Source organism: Drosophila mauritiana, chromosome 2R, assembly GCF_004382145.1.
Source record: "Drosophila mauritiana strain mau12 chromosome 2R, ASM438214v1, whole genome shotgun sequence".
Classification (NCBI taxonomy): domain Eukaryota; kingdom Metazoa; phylum Arthropoda; class Insecta; order Diptera; family Drosophilidae; genus Drosophila; species Drosophila mauritiana.
Genome location: NC_046668.1, coordinates 21,293,286 through 21,316,449, shown reverse-complemented (window position 1 = coordinate 21,316,449; position 23,164 = coordinate 21,293,286). Strand labels below are relative to the sequence as shown.

Here is a 23,164-nt window from a genome sequence, read left to right as displayed (position 1 = left end):
TTTTTTGTGATTTCAAATAAGGCCACAATCCATATTAAGAAAGTTTTGTTAATAATGTATATCAGTACATAAATTAACAAATTGTGTTTGAGTAAGTTAAGTATCAATTTAAAAAAATAATTCTTGAAGGGAAATGAACAACAGAAAATTTAATTTTTTCATTTCCCATTTAAATTTTACAGTGGCGCCTTCCAACGCAATAACGTTCGGGTTTGGTACTACACAAATAAAACTCTACATTAATTTTACATCCTACGCGTAATATACATATGCTTAGTGGCGCCACTGTGTTAGAACTTGTGTTGCTATTTGATTTATTTATATCTATATTTTTTAAAATATTTGAAATAATTTTGATGAATTGGATTCGGAAATAAAACAAATTTATTGTTATATTAGTGCAGATCAACTTACCTAGGAGCTCTCATCTTTTTCATGGCACGGTCGACTGTGGCTGCTGTCTACCGCAAATCTACTAAATTATAATTTTCCACATTTGTTAAGCTTAATTTAAAAGCATACTACCGCACGAGAAACAATTGCGAAACTAAAAAAAATATATTCGCTGTATATGCGAAAGTTTCACAGACCTTGGTTTCAAGAACTTCAAGTGAGTGTAGTGTTATTATCAGGCCTGAAAGAAGAAAGATTATTCAAAATATAGCCAAAGTACAAATTCAATTCTTTTGCACTAAATTTCGGTAACAGCGCATTAACAGTGCTGCCCAACTGCCCATTAATTTCGAAACTGCACTTTAGTGAACTCGTTGCCGTTAGACAAATAAAAGTAAACTAAGCGCAAATACTTAAGAGGAGAATAAATGCCACGAGAGGAGTGTGTCCTTTGTCCTGCGTCCACTAAAACGAAGTAGCTGCTCCCCCCGCCAACGAGAAACAATTGACCTTTCGCCGTTTTCTGTTCTGGCGGGTTTTCCCTTTTTTGGCCTACTTGCCTGCGTGTGTGTGTGTGTGGGTGGGTGTGCTAAACTTTAAATTGTCCAATGCTACGTGCCCCGCATGCGGAGTTCATAAATCCAAGCGCTAAATGTAAACATCAACAGTTGCCCAGCAGCAGCAACAACGAGCAGGCGAAACACCAACAATGATGGCAAAAACTTGCAAAGTTCAAACACAAACTAATGCAGCAGCAAAGGCAGGAACAAAAGCCAAGCGAGCCGCGCCCACCCACCCAACGCCCCCCTCCCTCCCTTTGCCGACCACTTTCTGTCCTTTTGGCCAAGCCACTTTCACCGTTGTTGTTATTGTTGCCATTCCCGCACTGGTTATTGTTGTTGCTGGTGCTCCTAATGCGCGATATCGTAGTGTTTTCATGCGTGTGTGTATGCACTGGAAAAAATTACCTAAATTAAAACTAAAATTAAACATTATAAATAATTTATTGATGGAGTGACAAAAATGCTATCTTTAATAACAGCGTATCTAAACAACTGGTCTTAATCTCATATTGCGTTGGCAACTGCCTTCTCTTTTGGCCAAGTGCATTTCCGGCGTGAGTTTGCCTCTGTGTGTGTGTGTAGGTGTTAGCCGGTTGGAAGGAGCGTGCTCCTCTGGCTGGTCCGGTCATGGGTGGCAAGTAGAATAAAACAAACTTGAGTTTTGTTTTCGTTTGTCGTATAAGCAATGGCTTAAGCTTTCCCCTTGGCTACCGTCCCTCATCCTTAACCCGTAACGCATGTGGCCAGTGGTAATGACCTACCAGCAAACACACACGCACACACACATACGAGGCAGGACTCGTTGCATTTGCCAAGGGTTAAGTTTCGATAATTATGAATGCAAAAGTGGAGCACTGAAAGGAAGCAAGAGCTGTAAATGTGTGGCATGCATCACTTAAAGTTGTTTGCCTATTTCACTGGCTGCTTATATTGCCATCTGAGTTAAAATTTAATTGGTATGTGAAAATAAAAGTAGATGGGATTAAGAAACATCGCTTGAAAAGATATCAGTGATTAAGACATTCTAAACTATGTTGTATGAACTTGGGTAAACTAAGCAAATTGTAAAGCGTAAATTAGCCAGACACAACTTCCAATTAAATCGACTATCAACGTGAATTTAGACTCTATCTAATCTGCACATGAGTGGGTTAGATGAGTCCCAGTTCTGAAGTGGCCAATTCAATGAATTACGACCTTATCTGATCTACAGATAGGCAGACAATTTAATCTACAAGTGCTTTAAATCAAGTTGAACCACCCGATTAGTTTATACAAATCGTATTAATTCGGAGTGCTAAACATTCACATCACCTGTTTGGTTTGCAGCTACAATATTGTATAGTTTGTTTATAGTAAAGGCAGAGCATGAAATTATTATAAATGTGCATTAAAATTGTTCAAAATGTATTCTGTTTCACACAGCTATCTTTAATTGGCCAGGTTCAATAAAGAATATTTATAGTTGCAACGTTCTGCTGAATTAATATGAATTCCTTGATAGCTTTGTGCAAATTCCATTTTAATTGCCTCCTGCCCTGCTTTCGCTTGCATTTTATTTTGCACTACAATCATTTCCCAATTGACTGCTGAACCTCATATATAAATATATATATATATAAATATTTCCTTTGACTTGCACTACAATCGAATAGCCAAGTTAACAGGTGTCCACTCCCTCGATAGTGTCTTCATTGTGGCCAACTATTTATGGTTTCTGTCTGCGACTCGGCCGGGGAAACTCCTCCCCTCCCCCACTGGAATGCCCCTCGGGCAAACAACTCAAGGACGGCGGTGAATGGAAATCTCCGCCTAATTTGGACAGTGTTTACAGTAAATATGCAAACAGACCGCCAAATTGGCATATAGCAAACAAATCTGGGCGGAGTTGGGAGGCCAAAACAAAGGCAAGGACACGCGTGTAAATCCGGTTGACTTGAGCACGGAGTTGATTGTTGTTGTCGTTGGTGTTACTGCTATTGGCACTGGGCAAACATCGGCAATCAAATATTTCTCAATGCGACAAAAATGATTGGCAAAGTGGGGAGGGTAGCAAAGAAGTGCGGCAAGTGTATGCTTGGCTTCCTTGGCCAAATAGATAATCTGCAATCTTATCAAGCCAGCCCACTTCCTTCTTATTAAATTAATTGAAAGGCAAAGTGGCTAAGTGGCTAAGGCTACGGATTGGGATTACTTTCTGCCCATCAGTCGATGGTCAGCTTATCAGTTGCACATGGCCAGCGGGAAATACCTGTTGTTGCAGCCATTGCCGCATGTTGCTAGCCCGCCGGCAACATGTTGCTAGCGTGCGCACTCGGCCCGTTTGGATACTAGGCGCTCGGATTTCAGCTCGGCTCCACTCGCCGTCGTCATCGCCATCGCCATCCCCAGTCGCTGGCCGAGTGGCGCCGCTGCTTCTGGCGTTCAGTACGCTTCTGTCACTCGGTCGGCCAACAACACGGCGCGCTTGCTCCGCTCAGGTCCGCTCCACCGCCTCGATCCCGATCCCGATCTCGATCGCCATACCGCCAAGCAGCCGCTCGTCGGACCGCCCGCTGCAGTTGTCATTCGAAAGCGCGTCGCTCTCGGCGGCTCCAGACCAAAGTAATCAACCGAATTAAGACCAAAAGCAGTGCGACCAATGTATAAATAAACAGGGCAGAAAACCGGCTCTTGGTTTTGAATTCGCACAGGGCGACGATCTTGGAACGCAAGATCGCCACCGAGAGGCTCGTCCGACTGCATTCTTGCATCACGTGCAGCCAGCGGCGGCACGCCCTCTCGCCGCCCCCTGCCACTTTCAAGGCAACTGTTGCACAGCGAAAAAAAGCGTGGTGCGATCGGTGCACTTACTTTTTAGTTCAAACAAAAGTAATTGAGCTGTAAAAGCTGTAGTTTTGGATATATTTGATATATAGCGTTGATATATCCAGAAAGTTGATCTCACTGATCATATAGTAATGTAGTAAAATTGTAGTAAATCCAAATACCCAGTTCCATGTCTAACTCTTTGATTGGAGTTCCCAAGCTAATTTAAACATAAAAATTTGAAAGTTGCACATGTTTTTCTCTCTGTTTTCGATTGAAATCTCTTTTGAAGATCCGCGAACTTACAGTTCTTTGGACAGCCTGTCCGTTTCGCTCTCGCTCCTCCGTTAAGTGTTTTGTTTTCGTTGTTCAATCAGGGAGGCCCCCATATCATATCATATCATATCATGCTCTCCATTCCGACTGAAAACAGCTGCGAAAGCCTCGCTTTTGCATATGCGGAAGTGCAAAAGCGCGAGAATTGGCGGCGATATCAGTCGAAAGAGGTGCAAGTAGTACAAGTGCATCCATTGCAACCTGCTGCTAATCAAGAGTGCAAAACTATGCACATGTTAAAGTTTGATGGCGCGCATTGGCCTCTTTCAGACACTCTTATGCAACACCATAGATGGCCAAGTGCTTGTGCGCCAGCGAAAACCTTTCCGCGTGTTTACCTTTTCATGGCTTTCATCTGGCACGAAACCCTGACCTGTGCCAATTCCATTCGAGTCACTCATATTTTTCTTCAATCATTCGGACATCAACAAATGCCGAGAAATCGTGGAGGAGAGGCTTTGAAAAGTGTTTGTGTTGTGTTTATTTGCGTATCGTTTATTTATGGGCTATAAATGCATCTGTCGGAGAACTGTGAATGCACAATAGCTATTTGTGTTTACTTATTGGCATAAAAACATAAATGCCCACAAAACATAATCAAAGGCACAAACACACATTTTACCTGGCCAAATGCATGAAAATCAACAGCAATTTGTATCAGTTTTTTTCACTTAATTTTGCAAAAGAAATGGGACAGTGCAGTTACACATTTTTTTGCGATGTTTGCGCTTTTTGTGCAGTTTAATATTTTAATAATTATTGAAAAAAAAATATTAATTTTATTACGAATCCATACGTCGTCTATCATAGCTGCACAAATAAAAGAAAAACGTTTTAATCAAAGATAGTACCCAGCTTAATCAAATAGTCTACTAATAGAACGGATACTGGCGTACAATTTCGCTTAATAAAAAGATGCTCTTTTTAAGTTGCCAAAATCTCGCTAGAGAGCTAGAATTTCTTCAAAATAATAATGTTACTGTTAGCACCTCAACTCTTGCTTATATTTAAATGAATTTTACAATGATTTTACAACATGGTGTTTCGCATAATATTTACCTAGTTGGCCCAGTGTTTTGGCCAAACCACTCAACCCACTCGCTGTTTTCGCAAACTATACTTTGACCTGTCCACGCCACATTTGCAACGATAATTGGCAAAAAGAAAAGCAGAGATAGAAGCACCCACCCACTGGCAAAAAAAATATTAGAAGGAACCCCCAGTGAAACAGAGTGAATCCTACCCGAAATGAAAACAAGACAACCTCTGACGTTTCGCTTTCGCTTTTCTCCTCATCGCAGACATCTAATTTATTTTTAGATCAATTTTTGTTTCGCTTGGTCGTGATTTTATTTTTTGCGCTTTATTTTGCAGCTTTTATTTGTCATAGCATAGATTTTCCTTTACTGCGACTCGATCGGTCCATTAATAAGAAAATACGAAAGTCGGCTGGCCGTGTATCAGGCTATGAAAACAGCCGAAGCCTATAATTTGTCATAAGCATTTGCATTCAATACTTGTCATGATTCCCCATTAATTTTCATTTTTTCCACCATTTTTTATTTTTTTTTTCTGTGATTTTTCAGCCAAACCAGTTACAAGCACTTAACTGCCCTTGCGGAAACAATTGCATTGTAAACAGCCAGCAGAAATGCATCAAATGTGGAACCGCAACTGGAGCTGGACTCTTCTGGTTTTCTCGGGTAAGTGCCGAGTATATCGAAATGTGAACGATAGGGATTGGGAACGATGGGTTATCTGAGGGCCAAAATCTGACCAGATATGCCGCTTAAGATGGACGGAGAAAAGTTGGTCGAAAAATTTATGAAATGCCAATTTCACTTACGTTTAACTTTATTACCCCTGACGCACATTTGCAACTTTGTTGCAACTGACTGGCTGAACGGAGCTGCTTCTGCTGGCCAAGAGTCTCGGATTGCCTTTTAGCTTTCAGCTGGAGCACTATTTCAATGTTTCTGTTTGTTTGTTTATTTGTCTCTCACCCGCGCCCACTCGCCGCCCACTCTGGTCTCGGATTTCCAGCCCTGCTACTCCTCTCGACGGAGGTGGCCAATTCGGAGGAATGCGGCCAGGAGGAGTTCACCAAGTGCGCCGAACCACTTGATATGCTGCATTTAACGTCGGACTTCTCGATTGGCCCGGCCAAGAAGGAGGAACTGGAAAAACTTTGTCAGTAAGTGGCTTCACGGGCAAAATTCCCCCGTCGATCCGGACTCACTGCATCCGAATCCCAATCGCAATGCTACAAATGTTTGCTGTGTTCTGATGATCGATTTGGGTGTTTTGTGCTGCAACTTATTCATGAAAAATGAACTAGAAACCTAGTAACCTTTCCCCGAATCACTTAATTTCGCATTTTTAATGCACAATAACATTTTTAATTTGTTTTATTGCAATAACAATCTGTTTGTCTGTTCCCAGTGAGCTGCGCAAGGGCGTGAGGTGCATCCAGAGCTACACCCGGCGTTGCATGGATCTGCAGCAGAGGAATCAGTTCAACAAGCTCTACCACGGCACCAACCAGTTCATCAGGGATCTGTGCAACAAGGGCGCCTTCCAGGACGAGTACCTCAAGCACGTTCCCTGCTCCGAAATGGCCAAGAAGGAGTTCGAGGTGTGCTCCAACCGCTACCGGGAGACCATGGTGTTCCTCAAGCCCAACAAGAACCAGGAAAGCTCCGAGAACGGCACCCTGAACGAGAACATCAAGACCATTTGCTGGTGAGTGGAACCAATAGCAACCTAGCCCAAATGCTTATCAAATGCCTTGCCATGCTCTCTAATGAATATTTAAATCGATGCAATGCAGTTTTAAACAGGGTTTGTTGTGCTTTCAGAATGAAACGAATGTAATTGGCATGGAACGCAATTGAAAATTGTAATTGAAATGTTATATTGTGTCGGAGAACTTGCATTCATTCGAATGAAAGAGGGAATGTTTTGGCAGAGCCAGTTTTATTACTATTAAAAATATTATTTTTGCAACATTTTCGGGATTTATTTGCAACTCTTTAAATATCTTGCATTCGCATATTACTCAAGCTCCATCAACGAACTTGTGGATTGCTCGGAGGATGCTGCACGCAAGATCTGCGGCAACGAGGCGGCAAAGTTCACGCGTCAACTGGTGGACAAATATGCCAACAGCCTGACCAAGGTACGCGGAAAGAATGGACTCTTCCAGAAGCAATTAGTAACCGAATCTATCTTACAGATCTACTGCGAGGACTTCACCCGAAATCCGGGCATCTGCAGGGATGGCGAGGGCAATGGCTCCAGCCGGGCAGCTGGCAGTAGTTTGGGCCTCCTGCTCACAGGGACATTGCTCACACTGCTGGTCAGCAGAGGCAACAGATAGATGGCAGAGGCACAGCTGAGTGCACAAATCTAGAACCAGTCTTACCAGAACGGAGTTTCGAGAGAGGAGGAGAAGGATAAATAGTTAAGGTTTCCCCCATCACACCGAAAGAAGAATTCCACACGCTGTTGCATACTTCTGGCAGTCAGTTTAGGCCACAGAATCCCCGAGAGGTCGAAGGAGTAAGCTATACAGTAAAGTACACGTTAAGTATGTTATGTATACCAGTATGCATATACCATATATCTATAGGGAATATGAGAGCAGAGTCAGGCATGGCTACGATCGTATATATATGCGGATATGTGTGTTACTATATAGTGGATATAGGCTAGCTAGTTAGAATCAGTGTTGAGTGTGGCAGGCAGGTTAGTTGTTGTTGGCCTTACTTTCCAGTCGTCGTCGATCGTGCAATACTAGAGTTTCGTTGAGTTTGTTGAAGTTGTCCAGGCTTTAAGTGTAGGCATATTTTAGAGAATACCCCTAAGTTTCACAAATCGTTGTTAGCTGAAGTTAGAGCGCGCCCCACCCCACCCACCTCTGTTTACCGTAACACCAGGCAATGTCAAAAATCGATTGATCAGCTGATCTCTTGGAAACGCAAAGTCAGTTTTCGTTACTCACACACACACACACAGCACTAAGCGCACAAGAAAATACCCCGAGTGGATTTGCTCACATATCGGCAATAACTTTAGATTAACTAAAAGTGCATTTCTATGAATCAGGATTTTTAAATTATTTATAAACCTATTTAGTGGATAGCGTATATTTATTTCCCACACTGTAAATACCTTTAAATATATTCAAAATCGGAAATACATATACGAATAAATATTAGTTTAACTTAAAAATACACTCACACACACACACCTACTTACAAAAACTGTGAATATATATTATGATTAAAGAGTAACATTTATTTTAAGTAAAACACACACATGCATATGCAAGGAAAAACAATAAAAAATGAGAAAATAAATTAATGCAAAAAAGTGTGAAAGAGTGGCAAAATAAAGGGGCATGCGGCCAGAGGGGGTTATATTTTTGGAAACCGAAACAAGTAATACACTACGAATCGTATTAAAGAATATTTTCAGAATGTATGCCGACTTATAAAAGGTATGGTATGGTATATCCATTTAAGAGTACCGCATTTATTTAGGTGCTTAAAAGTTGGCAAAATATTACTACAACATACTTTAAACACCTTTTCAAAGTGAAAAACACCTGACAGGGAATAAATATGGAAATAACTAAACTTATCACTGAATACAGGGACGACACACATGGTGAGGGTATAAGGAGCCAGCGAGTGCCGTGCCAAAAATGCTTTTTACTGCAGGATAAAACCGAGCGCAGCCAAAAAGTATGCAACGCGACCCGTCCGGCGCCCAAAAGTATGCTGCGCAAATATGCCGGCTCTGGTCGCAGTTTACGAGAGGGGCGAAGAGCTGGTTAAGTTGGGGCCACCAGAAGGGTCGCCACCGTGGCGAGGAGGGGCCGGGGCTGACCTGCAGCACTGGGGCTGGCCATAATTTATGTTTATGTGGTGCGTTCATTAGACTAGCGGCGGCGACGACGCCGACATCGGTTGACTTCTCGCCTGGCAGCTAATTTATAAGGTCGACGATTGTTCAAGGACATAGGTGGGGTGTGGGGTGGTGTTGGTGTTGGGTGCAATAATTACAGTTATCGTGCATAGCCAGCAGCTGAATGTACCTTTGACACTCGAAATCAGGGCCAGACATTGATTTCGAAGTGATTTGGCAATGAAATCGAACTGATAAACAGGATAAACGCGTCTATGAAGCTTGATCAGCAGCAAAAATTGGCATCATAGAATACATTATGGCTTATTAAAAGAGTTTTGTTTTGAAATATGCTTTATTCTTCTTGAATGAGTTAAAAGTGCCCAATACATTTCATTTCTAATCATTTCCTTGCAATTAAAGAGATTTTAGCTTAGCTCTTCTAATATTTTTGCTTTGTAATTTGGCCAAAAGGAATATTTCCTTTCTGACCTAAAACTCCCCCTTCGGAGAACTCACATTCAGTACCAATTTATAGACATCTTTTGCAATCACATCTCGAAGTCGCATTCTATAAGAGACTATGTGAGGCATTTTTGGACTCTGGCCGAAATGCTTAACCAATCAATAACTGAGTTAAAAGGGGAAGTGACTGAGTGACTGAGTGACTGGGAGCCAGGTAGCCGCATCTCGATTGCAGCTCAAATATTTACGTTTCCATTTAGAGTGGGCCCAGATCGGAGGCAGGAGGAGGCTCTCAGATGCCGGGGGTCATTTTCAGCTTCATTTGTTGTGCAAATAGGCGAAATGCATTGCCATCGAGCACCTCACTCTGCATTAATTTGAAGTCATATTTTGCAGCTTGAGCAAACGGCTCTGGAGCGAACGGTGCGGTGAAAGCCGTTTGGCCATTTGGCCATTTGGCCATTTGATTGGTTTTATGCCATTTCATTTTTAGTTCTTAATTAATCGAAAATATCTTTGGGGAGCGCTGTGGCAGCAGCAGCCGGAGTGGTAGGATGCCAAACAAATTGACAGCCAGTTGCACTTTGCATTCATACGGGAAGTGTCGAGTGGCCCTTCCGCTTGCCGCACCTCCACCCTCGTCCTGGCGCTCCCTTATCCAGCTTTCATTCATTCACTGCCGCCCACGCAGCCCTTCACCCTTTTCGGCAATCCCGGCAGCTCTTTCACTCATGTTTAATCCTCTTTAAGCGGCAACAGAACGATTACATTTTGCTTTTTTTCCCAGTTTTAGCCACTGCAGGATGCCTTTGCTTTTATTTGCACATTGCCGCCGCGACTAATCTGCAATTATGTTTTACATAAAAATCCTATCGCATCCCATACAACAACTGGGTGCGAGTGAAAAGTTTTCAACAACTTTGTCCAAGCTTGATTGTTTTGCCTGCTGAGATTGTCGGCCAACACAAATATTAAACAACAGCAACACCAGAGGCAACACAGCGAATTAGCGAAGCTTTGCTTGGGACAACGCTGCGTATGCGTATTAAATTTTCAGTTTGAAACACATCAATGCGGAAAATAATCACAAAGCGCTGAGATAATTTTATAACAAAAAGGCAATGCAATATCCAATTACTAACAAAAAAGCAGCAGTTTTACAGCAATTTGTGCTTAGCTCCGGCTTAAAAATGTTATGTTTTTACTTACTATGAAGTACAGCATTTAGAATATCAGCGCATTAACTAAAAACCTAAAATATACCCTTTAAAAAAACCAACAATTTATGAAAAATGAGCACTCCTAAAAGCTGAGATTATGTTTTTGTCGATTATTCAATGAAATAGCCAAAAGTAAAAAGTAAAAACAAACAATATATAATATATAGATACAAACTCTATTTAAATCGCATAAAGAAGCCGTTTTTTTTCTGTTAATTAAAACAAATTAATGCGTCGCAAAGCCATTACCCAGAAGCTCAGCAGCACAATTAATGAAATCTGTTTGATTAAAGTGAATCAAAAATCAACAAACATACGCTTGCTGCCTGATTATAACGTCCCATTGACCTAAACTGAAATCACAATAATTATGGCATATGAAATTATTAACAGGAGTGGGATTAAACTCCAGTTAAGCGTATTAACTGTTGAACCTTCGGCTTAGTCCGCTACCACTGTTCTGGCCAAATACTAATATTTAATAACTGAGGACGAGCTCAAGTGGCCGAACTGAGAATCCAACCCCTCTTTGAGTGTTCGATGCATTTGGAAGCATTTATGTTTTGCTGCTCCCACATCGTATTCACTTTGAGTTATTTTCGTTTCTATTTCAATTGCAAGTCACTTGGAGAGATTAAATGGGCAACTTGCCCCCAGAACATCCATGGCCAATCCTTGCCGGCCTGAACACCCCATCCTGATGGCCATAAATGCGCTTGTGGTTGATAGGTGGTTTCCGAAGAGCTGCTGCAGGTGGAGTGGAGTGAAGTGGAATGGAGATGGAGGTGGAGAACGAGGCCGGTTTTAGCCAGCTACGTCAGCTGTTGGCCAGCTGGCTCCGGTTTCGAATGCATTTCGTACATGATAATCATGTTGGTTGCTGCAAGTTGCAACTCGCCACTGCAGCATGCGTTGCATTTGCAATTCCTGGCCATAAGGCCATATCCAATGGTCTACGGTCGATGGTCGATGGGCCTGTCTAGCAAAGGCCTGCTGTGGCTTGTCGTGGTGTGGTTTATGGCAACATCTTGTCCAATTTATTACCACTTTCATTTGGTAGCATAATAGGCAATGCACTCGCACGCACACACAAATGCACTCGGAGAAACGGAGTGGATAGTTGGTATTTCAATAAAATGCTTTGCTTTCTTATGCATTCTAATGCTTTGCTTGTTCTGCTTATCCTTAATACCTTTGTTTAAGATCTTACAATTCAAGGTCTTACTTAATTTTTCCCTCAGTGTACCGAACGCACTTGTGGCAAACGCTGCCAGTCTGCCAGCATACACATAACACATATCTATAACACGTAGCACTCAAAAATACTCAAACATTGAAATTGGAGTTCTAGTTTTTGGTTCTCGTCTCGTTTCTGCTTCATCAGTTACATGCTTTGAATAATTCAAGCGTGTTTTAGGCCTTGCCAGGCAAAATGTTTTCCGCCTTGTCAATCCCTTCTTCGGCCCGCCTGCATCTGAGCAGACCCATTCTGTCTGGCCACAAAGTTATTAAATTATTTTAAAATCAAACCATCCATCCATTGCACTGCGCAGCCACAAAGGCAGGCCTTTTGGCTTAGAAACCCAACATACACTTATGTTAAAAAACTGCCATTATGGCATATTATGCTAATTCAGACCTAGGCCAGCTAGGTTCAGCAGCCTTCCCAGCCTTTCAGCGGCTCTCCCCTCGCATTACGTATACGCCCCTCTGCCACATATCACGTATACGCAGTGCTCGACGCCAGCCATTTGTGGTGCATATCCCCAGGCGCCGCTGGCGAGCAAAAGAGACGCGGCTGTGGCCGACTGCTAAAAAACAGAACTCAAGTGTTGGAACGCAGCCCCCTTTGTGTCTTTTGTGGCCTTTTGCTGTTTGTTTGTCAACAGCAGCGACTGCCAACACTTGAGGGGGCGTGTCAGGCGTGTAGGCGCTTTTTAATTGCACTGAAAACAAAACGCTAAACACTTGTTGGCCGCCTGGATGGCTAGATGGCTAGATGGCTAGATGGCTGGATGGCTGGATGGCTCGTTGCCTGATGGCTGATGGCTGGCTGCCTTCCAGCTAGTTGTCGCGTGGCAAGTGGCGGGGTGTCAACCGAACTCTGCAAACAGAAAAGGCCCTGCCGCCGAGCAATTTGTGTTGCAGTTGCCGCCGACGATGTTGCCACTTTGATTGTGCACCATAACTGCGAGGCAGCTTCCATTGTGGAGCTTTTCGTTCCCTTTTTTCTATGTTTGCCAGCACTGCTGAAGTTTTGCTTTGATCGCATTGTAACATTTTGCGACAGTTTTAGATTGTAATGGGCTCCATGGGAGAAATGAGAATAAGAACAACTCTGAATTGATTCCGAGATTGCAAGTATGACTGGTGCAGTACACAAATTGATAACGACTTCAAAAGAACCAGAAAATGTGGAACTCCAGAAGAAAGCAGAACAAAACTAATACTACACAAAACTATATGAAATAAAATAAAGTTGCCAGTTAACAATAGTGCTGTAGTGTCGCATGTATATTCATGACAAAAATCGTATTCAAATTGAACAATGTCTATAAAATGAATTTTTGGCAAACAATACACTTTTAAAGATATTTATTAAATCAAATGGCTTTGGCTAGCGGACATGGCTGACATTTATAGCGAGTTAACATTTATAAAATGCATAACTGCCTGTTTTTTGGAACTTGTAATGCCATTGTGGCCATTACTAGGCGTTTGATTGACCTGAATTGATTGCCACATTTAATTACCCCGTTCGATCAGATAATGCAGTTAATTTTCAATTTTCCTCTTTTTCGCCCGCTGAGTTCGATTTATTGTGCGCTTCGTGGGGACAACATGTTTAATTAACGAACACAATGAAGGAGAGGCGCAACAACAGGAGTTTGTCACCGACTTTCGGTGAAATTTCTGACTCTCTGGTGACATTTGAAAAGTTTAAAATAATATAATTTTCGACGCTATATGGCAAACTAACAAGTTCGACCCGGAAGCTCAGCGATGGGCGCTGGCAACTGAGCGATGTGGGTGTTTTCGGGGCGTTTGTCTTAGCTAACTTTCCGCCCGGGAAAGGAGAAACTTTTTCGGCTGCACTGTTGCACCCACCCACACACACACGCGCGCACACACCCACACACACCCTCACTCACACACACGAAGATCTATTGTAAAATATGTAAGAAAGTTTCCTTGGCCTGGGTGGGAAAACGCTGCGTTTTCGGAAAAGCAGCAGCAGCATCGACGTTGTCTTTGGGGAAATTAAACATTTTCTATTTGAAAACTTTGCCGTGTGGGGGGTGGCATTTGAAGCGGTGGATTTTCCAAAGGTTCAAGAGCAACAGTTGCCTTTTGAACTGTTTCGGGTCGGTCACACTTTGGCACTGCGCTGGATTCCCTTTGTTCCACCAACAATTGCGGAAGTCATAATTTCTCAGCCGGCCAAGTTTCTGGTTTTTTGACAAATTTAGCTGCAAATTGCTGGCAAAACTTTAGTGCGGGCATTCGCTCCAGCTTAAAACTGGAATGGGTCTCCAGTCCCGTGCCCTCGGATCTAAATGTCAAGCGGCTTGCTGTCATAGGTGTTGCATATTTAATGCGCCGCCGCCGATGGCAACACACGCGGCACAGCAGCGCGGAGGAGCAGCTGCAGCCCCAGCACGGCGATTCGGACAAGTGCACCCAGAGTGCATGCAAATATTTTTGTCAACGATTGTTTTGCCGGCTCCCTCGATTCCGAGTGGCGAGCTGTGACTGCGGGGGCGGGAAAAGCGCGGGAAAAGCGCGGGAAAAGCGCGGGAAAAGTCCGGGAAAAGCGGGTCAGGGAGAAGGGAGCGAGGACGAGGACAGTGGTGACCCATGTTTTTGTTGTTGCCAACGGTTTGAGTAATTGTCGCTGGTGTGAAAATTGGCAACGATGCCATCGAGCTGGAAAAGGATTTACTGGGTTATGTATGAGCCAAAGGCTGATTGAGATGGAGGAGCAGCTGGATCGAGCTGGAAATGGCCATCGATGGACGTCTATGGCGTTAGCGATGTTGCCAAAACTGAAACATTCATTAGGCAGCAAAAAACAAAACCAATTGAGGTCATTTGAAAATTGGCCTTGCTTAGCCAATCTGTTGAAAATTATAAAATGTTGAGAAAGGCACTCTTGCTTTTAACATAATTAATTATTTTTTTTGAACATAACAGTTTTACAAGAGATCATGAATAGAACGTGAATATATCCAATTAACTAAAATAATTAAAGCCCCATATAAAGCGAACAAGCTTTCCTGATTTTGCGTAAATAAAATCAATTAAATAGAGCTAAAAAAAAAGCACACCCAAACAATATTTGACTACAAAAAGAGCCTGGCAAATGGTTTTTTACCAAAAAAAAAACGTAGATCCAGGGGCAAATTGAAAACACGATTCAGTCCGCCGAAAAAAACCCAATAAAATGGTAATAAAAAACCCAGCAACCAAAAATGATTTTCACATTGATAAAAATTAAATGCGATTCGGGGCGAACGCAATGCGATGTGTTGCATCTGCTGGGACATTATCAAATAATTCAGTTGTAATCCATTTTAATCCGCCTGCCTGGCTGCGAAACCGACCCACTTGACATGGCGAATCGTCAAAATGTTTGTTTACTTGCCCCATGCCCCATGCCCCATGCCCCCTGCCACTTTCCTCCATGAAAGTATTTATTTCGACATTTTGCTAAACATTGCCCAGATTTAAATCTGCATTCATGTAAAATTGCATAAATACATGCAAATATCGCTTGATGGAAATGTCCAGCTATATTTCAGTCACTCACTTTTTTTTACTCCGCGGGAATTATTCAAATATTTAAGCGGCTTAGTGTAATGGCTGGTGAGTTTTGTCTCAAATCGGAGGACGGGTGCAAAGCCGTTCTAAGCGAAAAGAATCGATGCGGCTGCTTAAATTATACTTTATAATTTGGGCATATATATGGATTACCAATTGAACGTATAATAGTTCGGTTTTATATTCAATCGATTGGCCAGGACGTATTTATCATTCAAAATGTTTCGAATGCCAATATGGATTGTAATACATTGTAATGTATATTATACTATATACTATATATTCTTATACTCATACAATACTATATATTCTTATATCACAAAACAGATTCTTCGAAAGTTAGATAAGAAGAGTATTCCAAAGCTATTTAGTTTAATTAACAACGAATCCTATAAAAAGAGGAGCACGCCCTCTACGAAAGTCAGTTGAAGAGAATGTTAGCCCCACTAATCCTCCTGCAGATTGCGGCTCTGCCTTGGTTGGCTCTCGGAGATCAGCGGATCATAAACGGAAACACTGTCAACATTAAGGATGCCCCGTGGCATGCCTCCATCATAGTCGATTCGAAGCTTAAGTGCGGTGGCGTCATTATCTCGAAGAACTACATCCTGACTGCCGCCAAGTGTGTGGATGGCTACAGTGCCAGGAGCATACAAGTCAGGTTGGGAACCAGCAGTTGCGGCACTGGTGGATCGAATGTCGGAATCTGCGAGGTCAAAGTTCATAGCCAGTACTCCAGCTGGCGCTTCGACAATAACCTGGCTCTATTGAAAACCTGCGAGCTACTCAAAACCACCGATGAAATAAAGCCAATTGAGAGGGCCAACAAAAAACCAGAAGATAATTCCCGAGCCAATGTTACTGGCTGCGGCGGCAGATCGGGCCATTTCCTCGACCTTATCATAGACAAGAGGATTATCAGCGGGATAGAAGAGAAGTGCTTCCAGCTGCCTGTCCACTTGTACGGCACTCAAGTGCGGATCCTTAGCCAAAAGCAGTGCGCCGCCGACTGGAAAGTCATACCGTTTTACTTACTCAAGGGAATCTCAGACCTGACCATCTGCACCAAGTCGCCGGGCAAGGGAGCCTGCTCCACAGACAGGGGTGCGCCGCTGGTCATCGACAACAAGCTCGATGTCTACGCAAATATCCTGCGGCACACGAACTGGCTGGACTCGAATACGAAGGATTAATGTCTTGCTGTGAATAGTTGAGTTTAATGATAATATTACCTTGCCTTCTGTATATATTTACTTAAGTTGAATTTGTAAGGCACAGAATAAAGAACATTGGCTAAAAGTGAGAAAAATTATAACATACCGTAAAGTAAAACAAATTAATTTGCTAGGCTTGGTCTCAATACTATACAATTTAAACAGCCTGCTATATCCACATTTATTTGGCATAATGCTTCTGCGAGCTCTACCGCTTCTCCTTGCACTCTTTGTCCTTTCCAAAAGCGACACTGATGCAGGTGAAGATTCAGAGGAGGACGACAGCGAAGACTGCAACAGGACGACGATTGGTGGCCATCCGGTGGACATAAGCACAGCGCCATGGATTGCTTCCATTTCGATCAAGCAAAAGGCCAAGTGCGACGGAGCGATATACAAACTGAGTTACATTGTGACAGCCGGGAAATGCGTGGATGGATTCCTGAACAAGGCGATCCGGGTACGAGTGGGTAGCACTACGCGCAGCGATGGAGTCATCGAAGTCGAAGTCTGCAACATTACAGTTCACGAAAAGTTCACCGGCCAGACAGTACTTCACAATCTGGCCATATTGAAGTTGTGCGAACCGCTCGAGGCCTCCAAAAAGATCCAGGCAATCCAGTTGGCCAACCAGCTTCCGGCTAATGGGGCCAAGGTCACGGCCAACGGCTGGGCCTCCTTCAGGTGGTGGGCAATGTATTGGAAGAAGTGTCTGGACGATGAAGCCTACATGCTGCAGAAGGCCGAGGTTAAGCTCTTTGGCCCCAGGCAGTGCACAGATCTGTGGGCGCAAAACAATTGGTCCAAAAAGAACTTCACAGAGGACCTGTTCTGCACCGAGAAGTTCGCTAAGGAGGCCTGCTCCTTGGCGATGGGATCACCTGTGGTCCACAACGGCAAACTGCTCGGCATTATAACGAAAGGCGGCTGTTCCGAGTATCCAGAAGTGAACATCAATCTTATCAGGTACAAGGACTGGCTGAATAATCACACCAAGTAAACTTAAGCAAATGTACGATAAACTGCGTTCTCCCAATTAATTGTTAAAAAATATTTTGTCTTCGAGCTATGACTATGTGCAGATTAGTGCGCAATACTTCCTGTTTTGATAGAGCTTCAAAGTGAAGTAAAGCCATCACTCAATTTGAGGTATGACTTTGCAGATAAGGAGTTCTAGCCTTGAAGACTACCTAACTTTTCCTATAAAAAGAGTCGCACATGCAGCTCCAAAAATCAGTTTTTTATAATGACTTGGAGTGTGTTTCCATTTCTGTTGGCGGCTCTCTTACGGCCGGTTCGTGGAGATCTGGATGCCCAAAGCCGCATCATTGGAGGATATGCTGTGGACATTGAAGATGCCCCGTACCAGGCGGAAGTGATAATAGATGGCACTGCTATATGCAGTGGGGCCATCATCACATCAGACACCATTCTCACGGCAGCTTCGTGTGTCCAGTCCTACAGTTCAATTGAAGTACGCGTGGGCACCAGCTCCCGCGATTATGATGAAACTGGATTCCTGCTCGACGTCTGTGAAATAATTGATCACCCGCAGTACAATTGCTGGCGCTTCGATAACAACCTGGCACTGTTGAAGTTGTGCGATCCGCTCAAGACCTCCGATGGTATCCAGCCCATCAGCATAGCAGAGGATGAGCCGGACGATGGTTCCTGGTGCACTGTTTCCGGCTGGGGATCCACCAGTTGGTGGGGCAGCTGGTGGGACAGGTGCTTCGGCAGTCTGCCAGACTATCTGCAGATGGCATGGGTCAGCGTCTACAACCGGGAGCAGTGCGCCGCGGATCGGGGTGTTTGGTTCGACCTCTGGGACAATGGCATCTCGTACCTTACCCTCTGCACTCAGTATGGCGCCGGAGGATGCTCCTACGATACGGGAGCTCCCTTGGTGAAAGATGGACAACTAGTGGGCATTCTATCCGAAGGCGGCTGCACCACCAAGCCAGATGTCTTCGCCAACGTACCTTGGTTCACAGGTTGGATAGCCGCGAACACCGAAGACGAGGATACAACCGATTCGACAAGTACTTCTATTGCTAGTAGTACCACTGTTGCTAGAACTACAGCTGCTACTGTACCTAGTACTGAACCCAGCACAGTACCTGTTACAGAACCTAGTACTGAACCTTCCACCAGTACCGTATCCAGTACCATATCTAGTACCTTGCCTAGTACAGTATCTAGTACTGAAGACATTACTGTACCGAGTACTTTAGTCAGTGCTGTGCCTACTACTATACCTAGTGCGGCACCTAGTACTACTGCACCGAGTTCTGTACCTAGTGCCGAACCGAGTTCTGTACCTAGTACCGAACCGAGTTCTGTACCTAGTACTGAACCGAGTTCTGTACCTAGTACTGAACCGAGTTCTGTACCTAGTACTGAACCGAGTTCTGTACCTAGTACTGAACCGAGTTCTGTACCTAGTACTGAATCGAGTTCTGTACCTAGTACTGAACCGACTACCATACTTTCTGCTGTACCCAGTACTGTGACGAGTACTATAGCGAGTACTGAACCCAGTACAGTACCTGGCAATGCCCCCAGTACTTTAGCCAGTACAATATCTAGTACTCCCGTTACTACGTTGAGTCCTTCGCCTAGCGTAACAACTACGATTATGACGGAAACTGCACCAATATCCACTGAAAGCCCTGATCCCGAGGGATAATAAAGATAGCCTAGAATAGTTAATGCCTTTAAATGTTTAACTTTAAGCTAACTAATTAACACTCCTAAATAAAAGAAACTGTGACATCAGCTTTCATGTCGAGCTTAGCTCGTTTTACCCTCGTGTGTTTTCCGTTCTTTCTGTCACCGAAACCACAATCCTTGGACTGCACTTCGAGTGTCTAAGGCAGTGTCTATGGAAATGTCACCTAAAAAAGCCCCTGGACATTTGCATTATTCATGCTGGTCAAGTCAAACAGAAGCAGAATGGAAGCACCTAAGCGCGGTATGACAAAACCGAAATACCCTTTAACAAAAAAATACGATAAAATTTTCCAGAAATGACATGGCAGTTGCAGATGGTCAAGATATATAGAAGCAAATCAGATAACCTCTGGTTAAGCGCTCCACCTTGAGTTGTTCAAGATAGGATTAGAGCCAAATGAGCTTGATAGAATTGCTTAAGTTAATTAAAGTTTATTTTTTGGTCGGCCAGCAAAAAGCCAGCGACAAATCGAGGGAGAAAAAGTTGCAGACTTCCTGCGGTGGCAGCTCGTGATGAAGAGTCCCCTCAGGCTGACACCATTTATAAAGCCGCCTGGCAGCTGGCTGCATCCATTTGTGGCAAGTGCAACCGCGTTCAGGTTTAGTTCGCCACGTTCGGGCTGGCAAAATCAAGATCTGGGGACATGGGGCTTACTTGGGCCAGGTTGGCTTGGAACTCGGAAGGAAAGGAAAATACTTTTAGTGCAAATTGAAAAGTTCACTCTGCTTAGACAAATATCTGCAGGAGTGGGCAGCTGCTCCAGATCCAGTGCTGATGCTCCTGCCTCAAGGACATCGACACGAAAGCCGTTCTGACCATTTATCAGAATGTTATTGGCCCAAAGACAAAAAAAAGGGATTCGAAGGGGCAGAAACGAACGCAAGGACATTCAGGAGAACGGAGACAACTGCAATAAAATGCAATGTTTCTATTACAGCGATTTACGTGCACAAACCAACGCCGAAAGACAGTGAAAACTCAATAATGAGAACTAACTTATTTATGGGAACTAAGGAAAGCTACATGTTTAAAGTGATAGCATGGAAATTAGGTATGATTTTTTAACACTTGAGCTGTGACAGTAGCAACTCGATAACTGAAACTTCTTGTAATTGAGAAATCAAAAAACTGAGTATTTAATTATCAGAACTAACTAACTAACGAACTTACTCTCAACTTAACTATTTTCTTCGCCATTGAGTTTTGTCCTCTTTGCGTTGCTTTCACTGTACCTCACGCTCCGGTCCACCCATTTAGCATCACCCCGCCGCGTGTGCAACATTTTTATGGCTTCTTGGACGAGCGAAATGCTCCGTTTTGGCCAAAGCAAACTTTTCGTGGGATGGTGGAGTCCCTCGCGCGGCGACTTTCCGTAGTTGTTAGTTGTTGGCGATTTCGGGTTGTTTGTTAACTAGCAGCAACTAGAAGATAAGCAGCCGAAATGTTGCTCTTGCCGCTGGTCAGATGCATTTATTTCTTTCATTCTTGTCGGGTGCATCCTTCGCATTCGCCTTTATTATTTGATTTTCCCTTTCTGAAAGCCATTTTAATTGCTGTTGAACTTGGTGTTTGGCAATTGGCCGGCAACGAAACGAAACAAAAGCCATTACGGCAAAAAGAGCAGGGCGGCAAATCGAAGCAATATATTTGATTTAACTTGTTTGCACAAAATAGTTTTGTTGGCCTTTTTACTTTGCAGCGCACAAATAAATTTGTTGACGCGCTTTGAAAACTATTTTGGGAATTGCGGAGATTTGTGGCGGAAAGTAGAATTATTATGGCCAACATTGCAACAATTTATGGCCCAGAGTTTTCAACGCTTGCAAGTCGATCGAAGTGCTTAAGAACAAAGTTTAATTAGCTGGCTGAGTATATATAGATTGAATGCCTAAATTAGTGCACATAATGAAAGTGTTTAAATTGTGATATTTATTCCGAAATAATGCGCTCTTTTTGTTCCGCCGCACGCAGGCGATTAAATATTTAAGCGCTTTTTGTTGCGCCCATTTTTTACCTCATTCATATATTATTTTAACCGAATTTTCATTTTCCAATTAAGCATAATATGTTTTTAATTCATGCACTTGCCTATTTAATTGAATTTGTTATGCAAAAGCGGTGCTCCTTTCATTCCCTCGTTTTTTTTTTTGCACTTTCGGCGGAACAATTAAATTCCCCCCTTTATTCGAAAGCCAAAAACGGGGCGAAAACATTTAAATTAGGATTAGTTGCGTGTGTGCGTGAGCTTTTAAATCAAAACACATGCAGCGCGTTGCCTTTCTGGCCATTCGGCATATGTCCTTTCGCCGCTGGAATATTGATTCGTCCTGCCGGAGGGGGGCACACACATAAATTAACATCCTAACAACATTTGTAACTGAGCAGTCGCCCGCTGGCCATTGCCCGTGCCCGTGCTCCACCCGCTTTCCGCTCCGGCTCCACCCGACTCCGAATCCCCTCGACCCCAAAATCCCCCCGGCGACTCCGGATCCCCGGACAATCAGAGACATTTGGCGGCGGGCACGTCGTCGCGCGCATTTTCAAATTATATTATTTCTGAATGGCTTTTTAGAAATTAATAATTACATATGACAACCATGTGCGCTGGCTACTGGGTGTGCGTGTGTGTGTGTTTGTGAGGGGGCGGGTGTTGGAGTGGGCGTGGCGGGACGGACGTGGCACTTAATTTTTTGCATTATCCAACTGTCAGCAGCCAGCGGCTTTAATGACCCTTTAAATTGGCAGTCGAACACTAAAAGGAAAACTGTAAAATTAAATTTTCAAAAATTGAGTACTAAGCAAAAGTGAAGACAAAACAAACTAACACCAAAACTTTTTGAATTTAAAATAAAATTATTAATTTAAGTTTTGAAATATAAATATATTTCTTTTCGCGTGCTTTCGTACTTCATTTCTTTTGACCTTTGAATATTTATTGGCTTTCTCGATTTTTACACTGATTGCTGGCTTTGGAATCTTCCTTTAGTTTACTTTGGTTGCTTCGGTTCCACTACTTTCTACTTCTTTCCTCCTCTTGGTGGCATCTTTTTTAGGTCCCCATACGCAGGACGATCCGGCAGGGAAAGCCAGGGAATGTGGAAAAACTTTGGGTCCCCGACTCCCCCATTATTAATTGCTAACGTGCGCTGATTTCTTTGGTACGCTTTTTGCGGCTCTCCATCTTCCGGTTTGTTATTTGTTGCCGGTCCGCTTTTGGCCAATGTTCAGTGCCATTTAACCCTTTCGCTGGCTCTGGCCGTCCGCCTGCCACGCCGCTTGTCTTGTCCATTTGGCTCGGCAGTGACATTCATGCACCGGCGAGCAAACCGGCGCCCCAGCAGATGAGCGAGGTCCTTGGCCAAAAGGGAGTTGGACCTGGTAGCGGCGGCTCAGAATGGCAATAAATCAATGCATGCTGTTCGGTTCGGTTCGCATCGGTACGGGACGGTCCTTAAAGTCTCTGGATTTTTGCGGAATTTAATGCACTCTGCAGACTCCGCCGCACTAATGACAAAACCATGTCAATCGGAAGCCATGGCAATGCGGTTGAGCTCCGTTGGCCCGTAATTAGCTGCCTTTTTCTGCGCTGCATTCGGCTATTGTTTTACCTTTGACTTTGACGAGGTCACCTGCTATGCTGTGGCACATGTGAGGTTTTATACAAATAATGCAACAAAGTGGCCAATAATCACCACTATA

At 43.5% G+C, this 23,164-nt stretch overlaps 4 protein-coding genes across 4 annotated transcripts; all 4 read left to right on the top strand.

Moving 5' to 3' along the window:
• The first annotated feature begins 3,377 nt into the window (after positions 1 to 3,377).
• On the top strand, positions 3,378 to 8,432 carry LOC117137352. The gene is made up of 6 exons (XM_033298750.1): positions 3,378 to 3,560; positions 5,687 to 5,803; positions 6,144 to 6,294; positions 6,543 to 6,842; positions 7,164 to 7,278; positions 7,336 to 8,432. Exons 2-6 carry the CDS (start codon positions 5,752 to 5,754, stop codon positions 7,477 to 7,479), a joined length of 762 nt encoding a protein of 253 aa, XP_033154641.1. The 5' UTR covers positions 3,378 to 3,560; positions 5,687 to 5,751; the 3' UTR covers positions 7,480 to 8,432.
• Positions 8,433 to 15,951: 7,519 nt separating this feature from the next.
• On the top strand, positions 15,952 to 16,834 carry LOC117137973 (trypsin delta). Its single transcript, XM_033299745.1, has one exon. It carries the CDS (start codon positions 15,952 to 15,954, stop codon positions 16,708 to 16,710), a length of 759 nt encoding a protein of 252 aa, XP_033155636.1. The 3' UTR covers positions 16,711 to 16,834.
• An 83-nt stretch (positions 16,835 to 16,917) lies between these two features.
• LOC117137972 (trypsin delta) lies at positions 16,918 to 17,948 on the top strand. Its single transcript, XM_033299744.1, has one exon. The coding sequence runs from the start codon at positions 16,925 to 16,927 to the stop codon at positions 17,729 to 17,731; it is 807 nt and encodes a 268-aa protein (XP_033155635.1). The 5' UTR covers positions 16,918 to 16,924; the 3' UTR covers positions 17,732 to 17,948.
• A 23-nt stretch (positions 17,949 to 17,971) lies between these two features.
• Positions 17,972 to 19,515, top strand: LOC117137971 (transmembrane protease serine 9). Its single transcript, XM_033299743.1, has one exon. It carries the CDS (start codon positions 17,978 to 17,980, stop codon positions 19,418 to 19,420), a length of 1,443 nt encoding a protein of 480 aa, XP_033155634.1. The 5' UTR covers positions 17,972 to 17,977; the 3' UTR covers positions 19,421 to 19,515.
• The last annotated feature ends 3,649 nt before the right edge of the window (positions 19,516 to 23,164 follow it).

Bases quoted from the DNA above. Each gene is read 5' to 3' on its own strand.
- LOC117137352 (XM_033298750.1), top strand. From the start codon at position 5,752: ATGCATCAAATGTGGAACCGCAACTGGAGCTGGACTCTTCTGGTTTTC. The intron at 6,843-7,163 runs GTGAGTGGAACC...ATATTACTCAAG, and splicing joins AACATCAAGACCATTTGCTG to CTCCATCAACGAACTTGTGG. The intron at 7,279-7,335 runs GTACGCGGAAAG...TCTATCTTACAG, and splicing joins ATGCCAACAGCCTGACCAAG to ATCTACTGCGAGGACTTCAC.
- LOC117137973 (XM_033299745.1), top strand. From the start codon at position 15,952: ATGTTAGCCCCACTAATCCTCCTGCAGATTGCGGCTCTGCCTTGGTTG.
- LOC117137972 (XM_033299744.1), top strand. From the start codon at position 16,925: ATGCTTCTGCGAGCTCTACCGCTTCTCCTTGCACTCTTTGTCCTTTCC.
- LOC117137971 (XM_033299743.1), top strand. From the start codon at position 17,978: ATGACTTGGAGTGTGTTTCCATTTCTGTTGGCGGCTCTCTTACGGCCG.